This window comes from Phoenix dactylifera, chromosome 3 (assembly GCF_051530095.1).
Source record: "Phoenix dactylifera cultivar Ajwa chromosome 3, Ajwa_hap1_PhDact_Kaust_v1.1, whole genome shotgun sequence".
Classification (NCBI taxonomy): domain Eukaryota; kingdom Viridiplantae; phylum Streptophyta; class Magnoliopsida; order Arecales; family Arecaceae; genus Phoenix; species Phoenix dactylifera.
In genome coordinates this window covers 47,761,358-47,781,788 of record NC_143192.1, presented here as the reverse complement: position 1 = coordinate 47,781,788, position 20,431 = coordinate 47,761,358, and the positions used below count along the sequence as shown (strand labels likewise).

Below are 20,431 nucleotides of genomic sequence, written 5' to 3'. Positions count from 1 at the left end.
ACTCCTTGGTACGATTATTGGGCCCCGTGGCATTACTCTCCTACGCTGCCACGCTCTCCCGGACGCACGGAGTAGAACAATGGAATGGTGCTCCCATACACCGACTTTCAGTGCACCCAAATTCACACTCTGCAACCGAAGTGGGCCCCGCACTGGTCCCACACGTCACTGCCTGGGTGTCGGCCGCATTTCTTTAGGCCCGGGTCCATCGAGCACTGCTCTAAATAAATAATCCAACTCGAGGGGGATATCTTATCCATGCGGACCTTGCGTGTTCCTCGTGCTGGATGCGGTGTTCTCTGACGTGTCGACCACCGGAATCCACAAAACACGAACTCGAGCCACGACAAGCCCCAGACCACCGCCTTCCCGTTAAAATCCTCAGCCAATCGTCCGTTTCCTCCGACCATTTGGCCCCAAGAATCACGTGCTCTCATGCCACCCATTCTCATGAAACAAACAGGCGACTCCTCTCATAAATCACAGGATATGCTTCCTTTCTCGCTATCACTCAATATATTATGAATAGCTTCGCAGATATTCCCACTTAGAATCCATCGATCAATGCTTATACTAATGCCTTTTGCCTTGGAAGTCCTTGTCATACACAGGCCTCCGCCCGCTCAGCCACAAGAAGCACCCAAGAGCCACTTGATAGATATTGCCATGCTGTTTAGGATAAGATTTGTTTGCTTAATCATATAAATATGGGAAGTATTTTTATTGGGTTGTACTCATTTTAGATGGCTTGTAATTGGCATTGCTGTCATTGGTTTCGGAGACCTTCGCTTGCTCCGATGGGCGATACATCCTACGTTGCAGCTTTGATCCTTTCAGTACTGACTTGATGTGGGATACTTGTTGGGGGCGTAGATTTTTTCTAGACTGTTAGTGATTCTTTAGATTATGGGGAAGGCGTTGTTTGATTCAAAGTTGGAGCCGGTGTTCTTAGGGAGGACATGCTCAAAACCGTTGATCAGCCACAGGGGCGACCTAAGATTCTCAGGACAAGTGTGTTTCTTTCGAGACACAGGTAGTTTCCCCCATAAGCATTTTACTTTTATAACTCATTCATCATTCCTTTTAAATTTTCTGGGTGTTGACTGATAGATTCGATGCTTTAGAGCCTTCTATGGTTACTGGGATATATGCAGTTTAATGGACCCTATGGTGCTTGGGGTCATTGGATTGTTTTAGCCGTTGCAAGTTTGAGCTCCTTTCCATTATCATAGGAACAAAACCTTGCATGCAAGGGGGAATTAGTGCATTTTTTGGTTATCAGGTTTATTTCATTACATCTCTAAGTCCTCTGGTTCAAGTAGGTCAAGAAGCAAACTCTTGTATTCTAATTTTTTTGTGTTCTTTTTTTGATGGTATATCCCAACTCGAGTATACTTCGCCATGAGAGCAAAAAAAAAAAAAAAATTGCTTAGAGCCATTTAAAAATTGTGCTCCTCAGACAGCCTTTTCTTTTGCAGTATGTACACCATGTCCTTCATATAGTCACACTGATTTGGCAGGATTGTCATACTTATTTATTCCACCTTGTGTATGCTTTAAAATGCAAATTGTAGTTCCCTGTTTTGTGTGCTTTATCCACAATTCTTTAACCTGATCAATTTTTCCATCTGGTTTTAATTGTTTCATTTGATTTTCAAATTCAGGCTTTCGGGCGAAGGTTTCTTATTCGATTGCTAGAACATCTGGTGAAAATATTGATTCCATAGCCCCAGAAAAATTGATGAAAAGTGACTCTTCTATTATAAATGGATCAAAAGTTGCTGCTAGTCTATGGCCATCTCCCACAGAGAATTATGTACTTGACGCTTATGAAGATGAGTATGGAGGAATCATCATCAGGTCAGAGGGATTGCCTTGGAATGCAAATATCTTTGCTTCTGCCCTGCGAGCATCTCTTTCCCACTGGAAAGTGGAGGTATGTGAAAGCAGTAGATCATCAATTTGGACATCAACTCTACACAATTTGTTTCATTTTACTGTGGGTTTTGATGATTTAAAACCCTGCTCTCCAACTAGACTTGCTTCTACCATGCACAAATATCTTCAAACACTCCTAACACAATTAGTGCCGTTGGTGCTGATTGCTGAAGAAATGTTCCAACACCCTATCCAACTTATTATTTGATTAGCTTTCAGTATTGTATTCATGGTTCTATGTTGATTAATCCATTCCTCCATATTTTCTACTTAGTGCGACTCTTAAATGTGTTCTGGTGTGAGTTCCTTGCAGGGAAAGAAAGGGGTATGGCTAAAATTGCCATTTGATCGCTCTGAGCTTGTTCCTATTGCAGTTAAGGTATAAAGCTATGGATGCAATGATTCAGTCTTTAATCTCATAATTTTTCAAGATGTATTCTGTTTCTTTACCTTAATAAGATTCGTTAGGCTCTGTTTCTAACTTTTTTTCTTGTTTCGGAAAAAAAACTCCTATGTTCAACATGAAGGTCTAAGTATATGTTGCGGGAATATCTAAGTATCAGAGACTGTCCCATCGTTTTTTAAATTATACAAATCTATGGGAAGTTTGAGAGCCGCATTTTTTGGCTTCTCCTTCTAATTTTTTATCGGTCAATTTCTGTCATGGTTTTTTTACCCTCTTTTTTTTTTTTTTTTTTGGTGCAACGGTCGCTCACATTAATTTGACGTGAGTGCAACCAACTGAGTCAAGATACAATACGTGGCATAAAGATAGAGATACGATATCAGTCCATGTCCATGAGACCTCTCTGGACTCTGGAGTGATGGGCAGCAAAGGAAGCAAACCAATCAGCCGTCCTGTTCGCCTCCCGGTGCACATGAGTAGCCTGAAAGAAGTCACAGTCTCTCACTATCCACTGTATATCACTAAGGAGAGGATGGCCGTCGACGTGTCGCTCAACGTCCCGAATCCAGTCGATCACCATGGCGGAGTCTCGTTCCAGGATGATCGCGTGAGCCCCTAGGACACTCCTCGCATGGGTGATACCCTCCCATGCCGCCCTGAACTCCGTTCCTATGACGGTCGTGCCACAAATGCGCTGCCCTTCCACTGCAATCAGTCTGAAATTATGATCACGGATCACAAATTCCGTTCCTCTGTTGTCTCCTCCTACTAGTACACTGTGGTTGAAGTTCACCTGACCAGGGGTTGGGGGCTTCCAAGTGACAAAAGTGACTTTGGGTGCTGTGACAGTGACGTGGAAACCCCAGGTGTCCCTAGTCCCCCCAAGTGAAGTCGCTCTGGTAGAGTAGATGATCTCGGCGGCATGACGGAAAGCACTGTCCACCATAGCTCGCAGGGGTACCCTCCTTTAATCGAAAATGCGGGCATTCCTGCCTAACCAAATGTGATAAGCCAGATAGACATAGGTGATGCCCTACTCCACCACCCCCGGACTCCTCATGAATACCCTTAGATGATGTAATAAGTCCTTGCCGATCCCCATCCTTGCGGCAAGGATAGTGTCGCACTCCTCCGCACCTGTATCACCCGAGGACAATAAAGAAGAGCATGTCTGATGGTCTACTCCTTGTCAGGGCAGTCCTCACACATGAGAGTAGTTCTGATGCCCCGCCTAACCAGTACACTCATGGTCGGAAGGCATCCCCTAGCCGCTCTCCAGAAGCATAAGTCCACTCGAGGATGGACGCACAACCTCTAGATCTATCCACCCTCTATCTGTCGAGTAGTTTCCCTCCCCATCAATGCTTGCAGATCCCTAACGCGCACCCTCAACCTCCTTGTCGGAGTCCAGACCAACCTGTCCACTGCCTCCCTAGCAGGGATCGGAAGCTCCAGAACCCTTTCAACTAGCTTCTCCCTGAATACATCCTTGAGTAATCAACTCATTGGTGAACCGGTGGATCCATTTGCAACTCCTTTGGAAATATTACCCGAATGGTTTGACCCTGCGTCCCGACAGTCTCGCCGAATCCGCTATCGTCGGCATCCTCCCCAATGGCTGGCTGGCTGCTCAGTCACCCATGCATCCTCTAGCATATCAATGGATCGCCCGTCGCCAATCGTCTATCTGATTGCTGAAAACACCAACGGTGCGTAGGCACAAATCTCCTTCCAAGTGAAGAAGCTATAGCATCCAACCTGGAAGTCAGCCACCGCCGAATGCGTGCTATACTTACTCCTAATGAGAACTCCTCACAAACTATCAAGCTCCAAGATATACCTAGCGGCATGTCTCGCCTCCATAACCTCCCGCCTTGCAATGAGTGATTGTACTCCCAGCTCTAGCTTCTGTGTGACATCATTGTGCGTGTTGTTTGATCTTTAACTTAAAAAAAAAAATCAGAAGGATATAACAACTAGGGCTCGTTTGGTTCGCGGGAAGCATTTTCTCTTTTAGGAATATGATTCCTGAGAAACAGATTTCTAGAAAGAGAATGCTTAGGAAAGTACTTTTGGCATGTTTGGTTAACTATGGGAAGTGACAAATTTCCAAAGTGCTTATGTTTGGTTGACCATCCACTTTCCTAAAAAAGTTACGTATAATTTCTATTATGCTCTTAATAAAAATTAGGTCTTTAATACCTTTTTAATGCTGAACAGCTTTTTTGGAAAAAAATAAAAATGGAGTAATTTCCGCCTCATGGAAAAGTTACTTTCCCATATTTCTCATGGGAAAGACTTTCCCATGAAATAATGGAATCATATTTCAATGGGAATACAACTTTTCCGTCTCTGTCATTTGAAAACTCCAACCAAATAAGATGTATCTCATTACTTTCTCGTTGACCACACTTTTCCTCCTTTTTCCGCGTACCAAACAAGCCCTTAGTACCAAAGATTATAGCCTACATTTGGTGTACCAGCTCAGCGGTACACCAGGCCAATAAAATGCCGCTACATGGACATTCTGGCCACGTCGAAGGGGTAATAAAACGAAGCGGCGTGGGCGGCGGAGGGGGCGCCGGAGCGGGCAAGCTCGGCGAAGATGGGGAGGGAGCGGACATAGGCGTCGAGGAGGCAGACATCGAGGTTGAGGACGCCCTGGGGGCGGAGGGACTGGGGGAAGCATACCTGATACCTGGACGGCGACCAAGCGGGTAGCGGTGGAGGCGCGGGCGGTGCCGATGAGGGTGTCGGCGACCGAGAGGAAGCGGGGGCGGGCGGCGTAGATGTTGACGGTGACCGTGGCGGTTTCGAAGTGGAGGATGGATTTGGATCGGAGCGGGGGAGGGACGGGGAGGAGCAGGCGGGGGTGTGGGGACGCCGGGGAGGTGCTCCCAGGAGAAGGGGATGGTGGGCGAGGGAAGGAGGTGGGGAAAGAATCGGTGGGCGGGGGAAGAAGATGGGGAAGAGGAGGTGGAGGAGAAGGAAGAGGCGGAGATGGCAGAGGATTGCGTCCGGCGGCGGATTTGACGGCATTCCGGCGGAGATCCGGCTGCCGGATCTGCCGGAGTCTTGGGGGGCGGCACCGCCGTTTCCTTCATCGCCGGTTCTTTATGTTTTTTTTTTTGTTAATTTTATTCGGTGGCAATTTTGGCAGGATTTTATTGGCCTGTTGCGCCGCACCTGTTCGATATAATATCTCGCAGTGAATATTATTGAAGGGGTCATCTGATTTTATTTTTCAGATGGTTATCTAAATACTCTTGGTTAATGGAAAATAAGTAGTCTAAATTTCTAACAGATTATTAGTTTTAGTGATGCTAACTTTGTCGAGTGTGAAATATTGTGAAAGCATTATTTCTATAATTACTGATATTATTTGCATATTGTGCAGGAGGGATTCAAGTACCATCATGCAGAGCAAACATATGTAATGCTAACATATTGGATTCCTGAAGGACCTTGCTTGCTTCCTGCCAACGCATCACATCAGGTTGGGGTTGGGGGTTTTGTGATCAATGATAAAAACGAGGTAAGCTTAGTATAAGGATAAATGTAAGATTTTTATTTCCAAAATAATGTAACCTAAGCTTCTTTTGTCTAAAATGTTAGAAAAACAATTGCAATTCATATGTGTGTATTGCTTTATATTGCACGTTTAGCATGTAATCTGCTAATCTATTCTTTGATTCATTGTATTCATTGATCTAAATACTATAGTCTGTACAAGGGCTTATACGTACCTTTCTCAGTAGGTTGGCCTGTTCATAGGGTGGAAATGCTCTGAAACTGTACACATCTGGCCTACATATGCCAAGAGGGACTGGCTGAAATAGCTCAGTTTTATCCACGGAGCTTCTATGCTAATTGCTGGCATGGAAATTCCTGTTCTCAACTCTTGGCCGATGTCTTCCACCAGGTTCTAAAAGTCGTCTCTATGAGCCACTCTAGCTGTCGCTTGTAGCTTGACTGATGTTCCACCTGGCAGGTTTTGGTATTTGCAATTTTTACGATTTGGCAAGAGAATTCGTGTATAAAATATCTCGTTTTGGTTTAAGTTATGGCACACATATTCCTTTCACTAATTAACAAAATAACATGCCCACAACTTGAACATTAGTGAGTTCCTACAACTTGAGTCTGCTTTGTTCACATAGTTTTTCTGGAAAAAATGGTTCAAGAACGAAGCGAACAACTACTCAAAGTCCAGTAGTGCTATCTACTGCAAGGCAACCATCTCTGGTTCTTATCTTATTCTGATTGCTATTGTGTTAAATGTGTATTTAGAATATCATTCCAGTTTGATGCTTTTATCAGATATCTGCATCTAAAATTTAGATCACCTACAAACATTTTGTTATGCTAGCTCTACCACATGTGCATCCCAAGTCACAGTATTTTTAGTTTTCCCCAAAGTATATGAGGTGATTCAATTCAACAGACGCACGACAGAGCACTAAAGAAAAACTCCAGACTCATTTTTGTGTTATGTTTCTGCAAATATCAACTGCATGAAGCATTTCAGAATGCAGTCTAGAATGGCATGACATGCACCCATAATGTTCCTTCTATTTCTTGAATGACATCCTAAATTGCTTTTTCTTCAAGGGGATAAAAAAGAAAATTATAATGAGCTCGACTTTTCTGTTAGGTGAGATGGCGGAAAGGTTAACTCTTTCATACTGTAAAGCTTATGTTTGTCTTTACTGTAAAACAATCTGATCTTACACTTTAGCGGTGGCTTCTATCAGATGACCTTATGATGCTCACAGTTTTCAGTGTAAAACTTTAATGAGTGGTTTAGGTTCTAATCATCATTTATAATGTGTGCTAATTTTCTGTTCTTCATATATGTTAATCCATTGAACCTCCATAGGTGCTTGTGGTGCAAGAGAAATATTGTGCTTCAACTTGGAAACTACCTACAGGGTTCATCCTTGAGGTACTACTTCTAGCGATATATCTAAAAGTACTTCTTAGTCTTCTTTCTTAAGAGAGTACCTAGCCTTCTCGAATGACAATTTCCTTTTCCTTTTTCGTGCTTGGCAGTCTGAGGATATCTTTACTGGGGTTGTGAGAGAGGTCAAGGAGGAAACTGGAGTAAGAAATAAAGACATCATTCTTTTTTTCCTTGCTATATAACTGCTATATACCTGCATGTTAACCTTATTTCCTAATTGTTTTACAGATCAATACGGAATTTGTAGAAGTGGTTGCTTTTAGGTAATGATATTTTCCTTTTCTTATTTCTGAATGCTTTTGAGTCACAAGCACTTACAAAACCAACGCATTTATTAATGAGTTGCTTCACTTATACCTTATTAACTAAGAGGTACAAATTTAACTAAGTAAATGCATGTGTTGTTACGGTTATACCTATATCAGCAAATGCTTAAGCTGGTAACTGCTTGTGTAAACATTATCTCGTTCAGCACTTCTTGTGCAATTATTTTAGTATCTTTATTACCATATTGCTTTGTGCTACCCTTCTCTGCACACAAATCCACTATATCTTCTATGTTTAGTTTGCCTCGATTTTGAGGAGGATGTTTGTAATCATTATTCTTTTGTAATATTGATACCAGAGTGACATATATTGCACTTTCAGCACTTGCTTCTCAAAATTCAAGTTGAGAACCCCCAAATCCTAGAATAGATATGTTATGAGAAAAATCTTCAGCTAAGAAGAAAGCTAAAGAGCATTTTAAACTTACATTTCTATAACCCAGCACTGTTTGCTTCCCACTTCATGTGAATGCCATGAAGATAATTTTAATCATAATTAGCATAATCTGTCAATGAAGGCCATCAAGGATCCAAATTTTCAAATATGCCTTCAAATAGATGGTGCATCAAGGTCAATCCGAATTCAGGAACTATAATGAACTTCTGAGGTGCACTTACTGAAGGTGTCATTGCCTCATTTCTCGAATGACGGGATCTTTGAGGCCAATTTTAGATGAACTGGTTTACTACAGTGGGTGGAATCGTAGGCTCCAATCATGTCTATACTATTTACTACTACGGTTTATAAGCACTTAATCTTTTTTTCCTTGAAAAATTTACACATGTTTTTTCAGATCTATTGTGCATATTTAGAAATTATCAACTGATAACAGGTGATTTTATGTAACTAAACAAAGAATATGCTCTTCTCAGACATAAATCAAGTTATGTATTGGATTTATATGCAGCATATTTAGTCTGTCGTTATGGCACAATTGCATGCAAAGTGCAAAGAATAACTGCTTTTCCCAAAAAAAAAAAAATACTGAATTGTAATTGTGGAGAACATTGGGAAGGTAATAAACATGTTATCTGACAACATGAATCAAACTTATAGCAGCATATAACAAATATATTGCACCGATGCCTCCTTAAATTTGTATCATGCCTGGTGGCCTCATGTTTTATAGACATGAAATAGGCTGAACAAATTATATAAAAATAATATAATTTTTTTATTTTTAGATTAAATATATTTTTTTATATGCTAATATATGTTTTATTTTATCTTATATCAGGCATGCACACCATGTGGCGTTTGGAAAATCAGATCTATTTTTCATCTGCATGCTGAGACCTTTATCAAGCCAGATTAAGATAGATGAGCTGGAAATACAAGCAGCCAAGGTAACTATTGTACTTGGTAATCAAAGTAATTATGAGTTTCTCAGGACTAAATTTTTTAAACTACGCTGGATTTTTGCAAGATAGGGGTAAAAGTGGATTGGATAATATTCATTTAGATCCGTTTTCATATTTGAAACTATAAAAAATTGAGCATTCGACTAATTTTCGTATCTATATTTATATCTATCAAAAAAATGGATATGAATATGAATAGACAATTATCCGATTCGTATCTGAATATTTAATTCTATTTGTAACTCCATTTATTTTTATATAGCACTTATGAGCTTTTAAGAAAAATAAATTACCACATTAACATACTATTAATTTGATTTATTATCCACTTAATAATATTTTTTATTCTGTAGTCATAAATTTTAATTATCTGATTTACATCTGTATTTATATTTATACTTTTGATATCCGATTTGTATCAGTATCCGTTTAAAATAAATATAGATATGGATATATTAATATCCAAATTATATTCAACTCAATTTCAGCACTACTATGAAATTATTATATAGCCTTTATTGTGTATAATAAAGTGTTTGCCATCGTACCCTACCACCTGTTGACAAACCATCGAAACTAAACAACTATGTAACCATGACCATAGATATCAAGCATTATCCCTGTGACCACATCATTTACGATCCATAATGTTTAATTATTTAAATATTTTTTTGTTTTTTGGTTAGCAAAATTGAACCATGAAAATATTTTCTAGTTCAATGAACTTTAGTCCCACATGGAAAACTTTAAGCAAGTACAATTGTATTTAATACTTTCCCAAATACTGAGCTTTATGAGCTTGCCACCACGCAAGCGTGCTCGCGAGCTGTGCTTTGTTTCTAATTATTTTGACTTTTATCCAATTATTTCGAGAATTTTCAAGCCTAACCGCAAGTTGCAATGGGCTAGTGCCGTAAAGGGCCAGCTTACTCGAAGGTTTAATGGGGTACTCGTTGGGGAGCCTTTATAGCTAGGGCCAGCTTACTCGAAGGTTTAATGAGCTACTGGCTCATAAGGGCTAGTAAGGACACTTATTGTAGCCTTAGTGAACCGGCCTTTTTTAATGGGCTAGATGTTTTTTGTTTTTTATTTTTTATTTTTAGTACAACGACGATCCACATGCAACAGATGTGAGTACAATCAAGAAAAATAGAAAAAAAAGAAATCATATAAGAGATCAGGTGCGACACGTGGTTCACCTAAATAAAGCTGCCGGAGTGGTGAGCCGCAAAAGAGGCAGCTCAGTCAGCAACACTGTTCACCTCCTTATAGACATGTGTGGCCTGATCGGAGCTACACTCTTCCAAGAGTCTGCGGATGTCGTGGAGCAGTGGCCTTTCACTAGCAGCGCATCTCCGATCTTGAACCCACTCGATCACCGTAACCGAGTCCTCCTCGAAGGAGATGCGATCAGCACTCAGCACAAGCCTCGCATAGGTGATACCCTCCCATACAGTTCTGAGCTCAGCGCTGACGACAGACGTATCGAATATCCGTCGACCTCCAGCCATTGCCAGTTTGGTATTGTGGTTTCTGATAACAAATTCCACATCTCCACTGTTTTCTTTCTCGCCAACACTATCCTCGAAATTCATCTTGAGAAAGATAGGAGGTAGGGGCTCCCAATAAACAAGCATGGTTCTGGACGCTGTAAGAGCAGAATGGAAATTTCAGATTATCCTAGCCGACTCAAGGGGCGATGCCTTAGTAGTGTCGATTACCTCCGCCGCATGAAGTAGAGCTCTATCCGCCATCACTCTTGGATGCATGCTGCAATTCTCAAAGACGCGGGTATTTCTATTTAGCCAACAATGGTAGGCCAGACATGCAGCATTAAACTCCTGCTCCTCAAGCCTGAGCCCTCGTGAGGAAGCCTCTAGGAAATATAGAAAATCCTCAATTGACGTCCACCCCTGTCACGGGTCGGAAAAGGCCGAGGTGCACCCCCAAATCTAAACGGCTCGCGGACACTCAATGAGGACATAGAATATATACTCCACCTTCTGGCAGACCACACAAACTGAGAGAATCCTCACTCCCCGCCGAGCTAGCACACTCAATGGGCTAGATGTTTGATGGGCTTTACGGTCAGGCTACAAAGGTGAGAGTGATTAGATAACGATCCGTCCGGATCCGTTTTGTATCTGAATCTACCCAAATATGGATAGAAATTTGTGTATTCGACTAATATCTGTATCTGTATCCATATCCATAAAAAAAAAATAGATATGAATATGAATAGACAACTATTCGATCCGTATCTAAATATCCGATTTTATTTGTAACCTTCTTTAATTTATATGGCACTCATGAACTTTTAAGAAAAAACAAATGACCATATTAATATACTATTGATTTAATTTATCATCTACTTAGTGATATATTTGATTCAATGACCATAAAGTTTAATTATTCAATTTATATTTATATTTATATATATATACTTCTGGCATCCAATTTGTATCCGTATCCGTCTAAAATAAATATAGATATAAATTTTTGCATTCGACTAATATCCATATCCATATCTGTATTCGTTAAATAAAATAAATATAAATATAGATATGCCAGTCTTCGATCTGATTTCAGCCCTATTAGGCTGGCCTTCACGGGGGTATTATCAGCTCACAGCAGCTAATAACCTATCCGTACTAGAGATCCGAAATTCTCCCACTATGTCTTTTCTGCGAATCTTAGTAGTTCGTTGTGACTGCAATTTAATAAATAGTTACACATTGTTGAAACAGGTTTATTAAAATGACTCTTTTGCTTCTTTTTCTTTAACGTTTCTGGAGCGTGATCACAATTTATAACCTCTTCATTTTTGGAAGCGCAAACTATATCATACTCTGCTTCCTGACCTTATTACTTATGTTATGCGAATGCTTAGGTCTTGACAACAATAGCTATAGTTGAGATGGAGCCTATAAACTATTTTAAGTACATTGCTCCACCATAGGGCTGCTCCTATTTAAAATTCTAACACCTGCTTTAAGATGTTTTGAGATTGATCGACATATGAATCCTGGCATATTACGTTTCATTACTTAACCATATTCAAAGTACTAGTTTCTTATTTTTTTGCCCCTTACAAACCGCATTAGTTAAATTATAATTATAACCACCATGCAGGCAGTGATAACTACATGCTTACATCCAACATAAAAGCATAGCAATATTCTTCGGATCTTCGCATTCTCACCTGCGAACCTCATGTAGATTTATTTTTATTGATAATAGTTCATATTATTCCTGGTAATTTTGGACTTGTATGAACTGAACAGACTCAAAACCCTGGCTTAAGCATTTGATTTTATTGCTCCCAGTGGATGCCTCTGTCTGAATTCCTAAAGCAACCATGCATTCAGGATGACAACATGTTCAAGAAAATTATCGACATTTGTGTCGCACGGCTTGGCAAGCGCTACTGTGGCTTAGCAGCTCACCAGGTGATCTCAAAATTTGATGGGAGATCATCTTCACTGTACTATAATGTTGTGGAGCCTCAGGATTTCATTTGCCAAGGATCTTAGAAAGGCATGAATGTGTTTCTGCTTTCTTGTTGCCACGCGTGGAGTAACTTTGGATGAAGCTGATGAAATCAAAATCCTGGCGCTCTTCTGCTTGACATTTGTGTATGAACGATGTAGTAAAACATATTCTTTTTTATGCTCAATTAAGCTTCATGGTCACAATCAACGAAAGGGAACCATGCCACCTGTAGAAGTGTTCCTTGACCATGATAAATTGTCTCAAATAAAGGAGATAAGAACATAGGCATATTCCTGTTAAGAATGAGAACTATTTAGCATGGGACAGGGGTTGTATCTCGGCATGGAATGAGTTTGGAGTTGCTTCGAGATCTATGCGGAGCACGATCCAATGGTCGACATCATCAATCATGCAACTCGAGCCTTTTAGCATGAGTAATCCGGATCTTTATACCATTTTTATGAAATGGTTCATGTCCACCCACCATCATCATTGAGGGACAGTGAAAGCAAGCAAGCAGTTGATCGAGATTGATTAATATGTGGGGAATCAAAGAATTCTTCATGATTTTGAAGGAAAACTGCTCCTGTGTTCAGACCAAATCTCAAAACATTTCACAGTTTCTTCCTCTCTCTAAGAAGAAACGTCGCATCGTGATGGGCCTGTCTGTTTTTGGCATTTATGAGCGCCTGCAGACCAACCACAGGTATCTGTCTTTTAGATGACGGTGATGCAGCAAGGCTCGCGTGATTGGCCGGTCAATGTTCTACGGCTCAATCGTGATCTCGCGTGAAACGTCAACCTGCGTGATTGGCTAGCAGCCCGGGACCGGAGATAAGACCCGAAATCGACTCCCCCACGAGTTTTTTTTTTTTTTTTTGCCTCGCACCAAAAAAAAAAAAAAAAAAAAACCGACACTCCTTGGACTTCAGGTAGACGAGATACAGGTATTGGCTGACGTGTCGAATTTCTATTTGTTGGGATGCGTCGTAGCGCGCCCACCTGACGTGTTCGGCGAGTCTTATTGCTGGCGAAACAGGAAAAGGTCATGCACAACCATTCGTTCGGTGAAACGTGTCCAAAGGGGAAAGGGGGGTATTCCCGTAATAGCAAGCATATTAGAGGGCATTCTTTTGCCTGGATCGCTTTCCAATCAATATTAATTAAGAATTCAGAAGAGGTCGCTTTCCTCCTTCCGCCGCTTGACGGGCGAAGCTCTCCTTTCCTGCACAAGGAAAGGAGAATAAATATATCATTCAAAATAAAACCGTCCTTTCAGAGATTCTACGATATCCAGCCCAAGATCTTCACTTTCCTCCTTTTACCACCAATCCGTCCCAAAATTCCTCAGATTCCTGAGTCGAAATGTGGTCCCTTCTTCGCTGGATTATTGAATTCGAGCTCGAATCCCGGCCTCGGAGATGGGGAAATTGATCCGGAATTAGGGAGTCTGAGGGATCTTTTGTGGTTGTTCCGGAATCTCGGTAATATGCGGTCGCTTCTGCCGGGATGCGCGTCCCCGAAGGTGCAGGAGGATGGCAGGAGCGACAGCAAAGGCAGGACGCATCTCTATTTGAACGTCTACGATCTTACCCCCATGAACAATTATCTATATCTATTCGGCCTCGGGGTCTTCCACTCTGGGATCCAAGGTGCGTTTCCTTGTAATTCCCTTTTATTTCATCTATTTTTCTTGAGAAATCTGGTGGGAGTTGAATTTAATTGTTTAGACCAGTCCCGTCGCACCGTTATTAGTTGGTTTCTTTTTGGATTCCCGAAAGGATTGTAAGTATTCATGCGAAGCGTGCGTTGTTGCGCTGTCATGATCACTGTAGAGTTGCAAAGGTTAAAAATTTTACCTTTGGGTGGTCAGGCTGATGCTTAGAGAGCGCGAAGAAAAGGGTTTGTGTACACTGACGAGTTTTCTTTGAATTAGAATGAATAGCAAATATTTCAGAATTTAAAAGTATCCCTTCCACACCTACACGCCAAACCCCCATATTCTCTCGTTCTTTCTCTGGTAAATTTTTCTCTCTGATAAAAGCAAGAATGGTAGAGTTTGATACGTTATAGATTATTTGAACTTGTTGACTTCATAAAGTTGGATCTTTTGTAGATTATGATCTGTTGGCTTTATAAGGAAGAGCTATAAAATTCTGAAGTCCTGATTATAATGGGCCAGTTTTCCTTTTTGAATTTGTACTTCTTATTTGGGAGTAATAGAAGGACTAAAGAGTAAGAATTTGGCGTCCATCCTTCTACCACTTTCTTGTGAAATATGAGATATATCCATGATAGAGGTTTTCGTAGGAAGTGTTTTCTCCTTGATGCCACAAGATGGGTAGGATAAATTGCGGTTTGGGTCTACGTTATGGGGGAAAGTTATATTAAAACTAGCATTAAATTTCTTCTGGACCCTGGACAATAGATCTTACCTAATAGGTCATATTAAAACTTAGCTTATAGTATCCAGGGGTTGAGGACTCTGAATCTTTATATAATATGTAACAAGTTATCCTTCTATTACTGGAACGAAGGCATTAAGTTGCGTGAAGGATACCCATGTGTCATGTAAAGAGAAGCCATGCAAATCAAGGTAGTTGGATCATGGTCAAAGCCCCAAAACTATGTCTTGTCTAAGCTAATAGACATGTCACATGTGTATCATCTACAAAATTGATTGAGATTGAGCTTGTGAAATTTTATGTGAACAAAGGTAGGATAATGGAGGATAGAAAAGCATAGAGATAAGATTAAGAACATGATGAGCGTAGTGGCAGGGAGACCTGCTGGGTTCATAAATTTAACAAAAGGCTTGAGTTTGCTGTTCGTGGATGATCATTGAAGATCTACTAGAACAAGGTTAGTAGTTACAATGCAATTTTCTCTTTCCTTTATTTTTCCTAAAATGATATTTAGAAGAGATTTAAGAGATACGATGCAATTTTTTTTTGTTGCCCCATCTTATCTGCTGTTTGGAGTTTTTCCTATTATGTTGTCTGCTTGCTGTCATAATGGAACTAGCTACATGTAAGCAGTTGTGAAGATGGAATTAAGTTTCATTTCCTTTTTGTTTAAGGATTTGTTACCTTTTGCTCTTCTCTCCTCCCCTTTGCTAGCTTTTATCGTTCTTCTCCTTCTTCCTCTCTCCCTCTTCTTCTTAGCCCTTTTATTTTTCTTGCTGCTCTTATATATAGAATCTATTCCCTGCCACTGCACAATAGTCCATTGCATCCCAAACTCTTAAAAACTTATTTTTCTGCTCTTTCAACAGACATAGGCAACTGGTCTAAGTGCAACATGTTCACACATATTTGCTAGGGGCAGCATCGGACTTGTGATATTTTTATTATCTTTTGAACCAAATGCCGGAATCCAATTTTATGTCAGCATTGGACTTGTGTTGACTCTAACCCAACCAAGTGAAGGTTGTTATTGGGTATTAGGTGTGCTATTAAACTACAGACTGTGACCTTGAGTTTCAGAATCTGCTACGATGCAGCTAGTTCAACTTTGTCAACCAGTGGTTCTTGTCTTCTTCTTTAACATTGATTGTGAATCCACCTGTCTTTCTCTTATGATGAACCTTTTTTTTCTAAACAAAGATATTTATATGGTTCTGCTTTTTTGGATCGTTCTGGAAATTTCTGGGTCCAAACCTATGCCTAATGTTTAGGCATCGAGTAATTTATTTTCACCTGCTGGTGCTCTGACATTGGAGTTGTGTTTGTAAATTGATTGTTCATATAATTTGTATACACTTGCCGTTTGTTTACATTGGCATGCTCATCGCCAGTCCTAAATCCATGTGTGCATGTGAACTGGCCACATATTTTGGTGAGAAGACTTACTCAAATGCTTGCGCATTAAGCTTCACTAGAAAAGCTTGGAATTTAGAGCATGTGTCGCTCAGGAGGATCTGAGGAGGGTGGATGCAGAAATTCTTTGATCAAATGGATGTTTTCGTTGGAGCTTGGATCTTTCCAGTCCAACAGATTGATGCATGAACAATAGCAAAATTGGTTGTTAGACAGAAAAGAAGTTAATGCAAGAAAACAAGATTAGCATTTTTGTATGAGAATTGGGCCTTGATAAATTCTTATATGGATTGGAAGCCCACAGGTTGACTCATTCAATTGATCTTGGTGTAGGACAATTACTGAAACTATTTGGTTTTATATGTAAATCTGTGATACTACAGTTTTCAATGCATCTGTTACAAATATGTGTTACATAAAGTTGATCTATGAGAGTTTGTTCATTCTTTTCTTCTGTTTTTCCAAGAAGTGTCATTATGAGAGTGAGGTGTATTTTGTGCTTGGGAAGTTGTTATCTCAGTTACTAGAGTCTATAGTTGTTTCATATTCAAATTCAACAGTTGTACCAGTGTTTATTAATAAAAAAAAATTAGTTGAAATGACTGAGATGCATATTTAGTAATTTATTTTTGTTGGGGGGTCTAGCCCATTTATCAAAGTCTATTGTGTCGACATGTTATTTGGTTACTGATGTATCTGCTTTTTTTCATTTGGTCTAAGCTGTCTTCTACCACTTAGTTGCCAGAATGATGAGCAGGCACGGGAGAGGTTTGTGCATGCAGAGAAATGGATACTTTTGGAAATACTTTTAGTAAGGAACTCTTAGAAAACGGATGTAGGTTTGAGATTCTAGGAAGATTTCGAAGCGGGCGCATCAACTTAGATAGAAGATTACGGCTACCAAGATATACTGGCACAATTTAGATTCATGTTCTAGTAGAAATGGCAAAGTAGTAATTGATGTTCCAAAACTTCAAACCAACAAGATTTCAATTGAATGACTGCACATCATTATTGATCTAAAATGTGAAAAGCCTGAAAGAGTGCACCCGCAAGTTATTTGAGTTTGGCAAAATTTCATATTTTGAAGGGAGATAATATTGTATGCTCAAAGAACGAAACAAGACAAGATTATTCTCTCAGGGCTCTGCACATATAACCTGCTAATTATTGATCTCCTAGATTCTTGTTGTTATAATTTGCTTTTTTTCAAATATTTTCAAGTTCTTTTTTTTTTTACTTGACAAACAGTACATGGTATGGAGTACGGATTTGGAGCACATGAGTACCCCACTAGTGGAGTGTTTGAGGTGGAACCAAGATGCTGCCCTGGTTTTGTCTTCCGGCGTTCTGTGTGGCTGGGCACCACTGACGTGTCTCGTTCAGAGTTCCGCAGCTTCATCGAAAACCTTGCTGGAAAATATCATGGCAACACTTACCATCTGTTCGTCAAGAACTGCAATCATTTCACTGATGATGTTTGTATGCATTTGACTGGAAAACCAATTCCAGGATGGGTAAATCGGCTTGCAAGATTAGGTCAGTATCTTATCTGAATATGTTTGCTGTCCTCCAAAGGAATGGTGGGTATCAATAATTGTGAACTTGTGTGAAGCTTCAGGTTCTTTCTGCAACTGTCTTCTACCAGAAAATATTCAGGTTAAATCGGTTGGAAATTTACCAGCTCAACCACTGCTCTCCGGTAAGTTTGTATTATATTAATGAAATAATTATGGTTTATTAGTTTCCACCTGGAATCACATCCAAACCAGTTAGGTTGATCTTCTAGCCTTACAGTTGTAAGATATTTGCGCAATCTCTTGGACATCTGGTAGGTTCCAGTGGCAAAGGTATGGATCAAGTCTCGCAGTCAGACTTCTGGTCTGCCCATGGGCTATGGCTGCTTTACTCCGCTCAAAAGAAATAAATTAATAACACTTGATATTTAAGGCATGTTTTATCTTCCAAAAAACCATGATGGTCTGTGATGTTGCCTAACTTCATACAAAGAAGTCTGATGACTAAAAACTGAGAAATCTCAATTTCATTTTTACTTGAAGACATGCCACTTTGTTTTACTGTAGTACACGGTTTTTTCAGCGTCCAAACAGCTCAGCTTTGAATTAGAAAAGTTACTGAAGAAACTAAAGCCTTTAAGCACTGCCTAAACTAATGTTACCCAATTTTATGCGGATTCGATGCTTCCATGTTTTATGAAGTGAAGTGAATGGAATTGCTAACTATTGGCTTCTTTTGATGGGGGAAAACATTTCAGAAGATGAGTTGGTGTCAGTTACTTCATCAACTGTGGAGGAGAGTGAAGAGGAAGATCCAGATCATCAGCTGCTACTGACACCAAACGACGACCCAGCACATTTAAGAGAGAAACAATTGAGGCTTGTTAAAGATGTTCAGTGAATTTTCCCTCTCCCCTATTTGTCATCTCTGTTCTTCAATGGTGCTTACTGATTTCACTTGTATAATTATATGTGCTCCTTAACCCTTGTCTTTGTGTCTCATTACCCCAAGTCTTAGTCCTCTAAGTGGCCTGCATCTGCTGTATTGTTAAATGTTCTCTTCTTTTCCCAAATTTGATGCAGACATCGACGTCTAATTCCCTTTAAATAGAGTGAAGATCAAAGTGTTCATAAATTCTATGAAGCATATGTATGTTTTTTTGGTTATTGGATTATTTTTTCCTTTCTTAAAAAAATTATGCTATGTATTATTATTTGTTTTCTTTTTTTATAGTGTATATATTCTTTTTTCTTTTCTTTTCTTTTTCCAACAGACAAGTTCTGAAAACTTGATCAAGCAACCCTTCTGATTCGTGCTGTTCTTTCCTAAGCAGAGTTATGTTTTGTAGACTGAGATAATGATTAGCTCGGAAAATTAAAAATATGGTCAAAATCTATGCTGATATGTTAGACATATAATTATCGATTAATTTAAGATATTAATTTTATTTAGGAAGGATTTTTTTTTTGTTGTTGTTTGTGAAATGAGGTGGTCGTTGGACGGTTCGAGTCTACTGCTTTTTTTTTTTTTTTTTTTTTTTTGCTAAAGAAAAGGGGTAGGGGGGAGGAAGGGACAAGCCCACCCCCGCGTAGCAGCCTCACTGGGCCCCCGCCCCGCCAGGAGAATGTTCGATGCGGGCAGAAATGGCCGTGTGTTGGGCACCCCGACCGGTTTTACTCATACCCTCCCCACCCGTAGGCCCGGCTCAGCTACTCCTCTGAGCTCTGGCTCGAGTCCCACGTGTGAGTACGTCACATCCGGCACCACCCGGGCTACTAGCGGTTCAAGAGCGGTCCTATACCACAAGTCCAAGCAGTGGCCAAAGTAGTGAGCTCCGGTCCACAATTTAATCGTTGCCGCAGCGATTCGAACTTGAGACCTTGTGGTTAGAATTGCTGTCCAGTACCACTAGGCTACCACCTTGGTGGCTTTCGAGTCTACTGCTCAATGGAAAGGCTGAAGGCATAGTTGCTTCACAGTACTATGCCAGCTCCAGCGGGCGGTTCGAGTTTATTGCTTGTCAGATGAAGCTTTTATACCGCAGAAAAATCTTCGAGTAGGATTAAATGATAGGAAAAGCGAGGACAAGAGAAATGAGGGTTTTCACTCATCGAATCCATCAAGCTGCCCCGGTTGAGCCGAAGGGCTTTATGGGAATCATCTCTCTTTTGAAATCATAAGGCCGTCGCCATATGTGGCGATCGAAACTAGTTCTGTTACTATCTAGGCCGACATAATAGAGACCGAGATATTTGTGCATCGTTTCAGATACAAACCGAGATTTCAGCTGAAAAAAAAAAACAATGACTCATAATAAATTCTCTCCAGCATAAAAGTTATTTATTTTAGTATTCAAAATTATTCAAATATAGATAAAAAATTGAATATACGACTAATATCTGTATTCATATTCATAAAAAAATATAGATATAAATAAATAACTATCTTGGATATCCGTTTTTTTAATCTTATTTAATTTTATATAGCACTCATAAATCTTTAAGAAAAATAAATGACTATATTAATATGATTTTAATTTGATTTATCATCTACTTAGCAATATTTTTGATAGTGTAGTCATAAAATTTAATTATCTGATTTGTATTCG

The 20,431-nt window shown here is 39.9% G+C and overlaps 2 protein-coding genes across 6 annotated transcripts; both read left to right on the top strand.

Moving 5' to 3' along the window:
- Positions 1 to 473: 473 nt before the first annotated feature.
- On the top strand, positions 474 to 12,813 carry LOC103697040 (nudix hydrolase 8-like). Of its 4 annotated transcripts, none has more exons than XM_088718720.2 (9): positions 474 to 1,033; positions 1,665 to 1,936; positions 2,252 to 2,317; positions 5,742 to 5,879; positions 7,224 to 7,289; positions 7,397 to 7,447; positions 7,536 to 7,570; positions 8,872 to 8,980; positions 12,364 to 12,813. In XM_088718720.2, the coding sequence occupies exons 1-9, from the start codon at positions 907 to 909 to the stop codon at positions 12,526 to 12,528; spliced, it is 1,029 nt and encodes a 342-aa protein (XP_088574846.2). In that variant the 5' UTR covers positions 474 to 906; the 3' UTR covers positions 12,529 to 12,813. The 4 variants fall into 4 exon arrangements, with proteins under 4 accessions (XP_088574846.2, XP_038976006.3, XP_089785858.1 ...); XM_039120078.3 differs by having other exon boundaries at positions 12,280 to 12,418; XM_089929732.1 differs by lacking the exon at positions 12,364 to 12,813 and adding an exon at positions 12,128 to 12,273.
- Positions 12,814 to 13,468: 655 nt separating this feature from the next.
- Positions 13,469 to 18,957, top strand: LOC103712182 (deSI-like protein At4g17486). Of its 2 annotated transcripts, none has more exons than XM_039120088.3 (4): positions 13,469 to 14,139; positions 17,557 to 17,844; positions 17,927 to 18,007; positions 18,581 to 18,957. In XM_039120088.3, exons 1-4 carry the CDS (start codon positions 13,536 to 13,538, stop codon positions 18,721 to 18,723), a joined length of 1,116 nt encoding a protein of 371 aa, XP_038976016.2. In that variant the 5' UTR covers positions 13,469 to 13,535; the 3' UTR covers positions 18,724 to 18,957. The 2 variants fall into 2 exon arrangements, with proteins under 2 accessions (XP_038976016.2, XP_038976013.2); XM_039120085.3 differs by having other exon boundaries at positions 17,921 to 18,007.
- Positions 18,958 to 20,431: the final 1,474 nt, after the last annotated feature.

What these genes read in the sequence shown, in the direction of transcription:
- LOC103712182 (XM_039120085.3), top strand. Translation starts at nt 13,536, where the DNA reads ATGCACAACCATTCGTTCGGTGAAACGTGTCCAAAGGGGAAAGGGGGG. An exon ending in AAATCGGCTTGCAAGATTAG is followed by an intron (nt 17,845 to 17,920) that starts GTCAGTATCTTA and finishes ACTTGTGTGAAG; the next exon opens with CTTCAGGTTCTTTCTGCAAC. An exon ending in AGCTCAACCACTGCTCTCCG is followed by an intron (nt 18,008 to 18,580) that starts GTAAGTTTGTAT and finishes AAAACATTTCAG; the next exon opens with AAGATGAGTTGGTGTCAGTT.
- LOC103697040 (XM_039120076.3), top strand. Translation starts at nt 907, where the DNA reads ATGGGGAAGGCGTTGTTTGATTCAAAGTTGGAGCCGGTGTTCTTAGGG. An exon ending in TTGTTCCTATTGCAGTTAAG is followed by an intron (nt 2,318 to 5,741) that starts GTATAAAGCTAT and finishes CATATTGTGCAG; the next exon opens with GAGGGATTCAAGTACCATCA. An exon ending in CTACAGGGTTCATCCTTGAG is followed by an intron (nt 7,290 to 7,396) that starts GTACTACTTCTA and finishes CGTGCTTGGCAG; the next exon opens with TCTGAGGATATCTTTACTGG.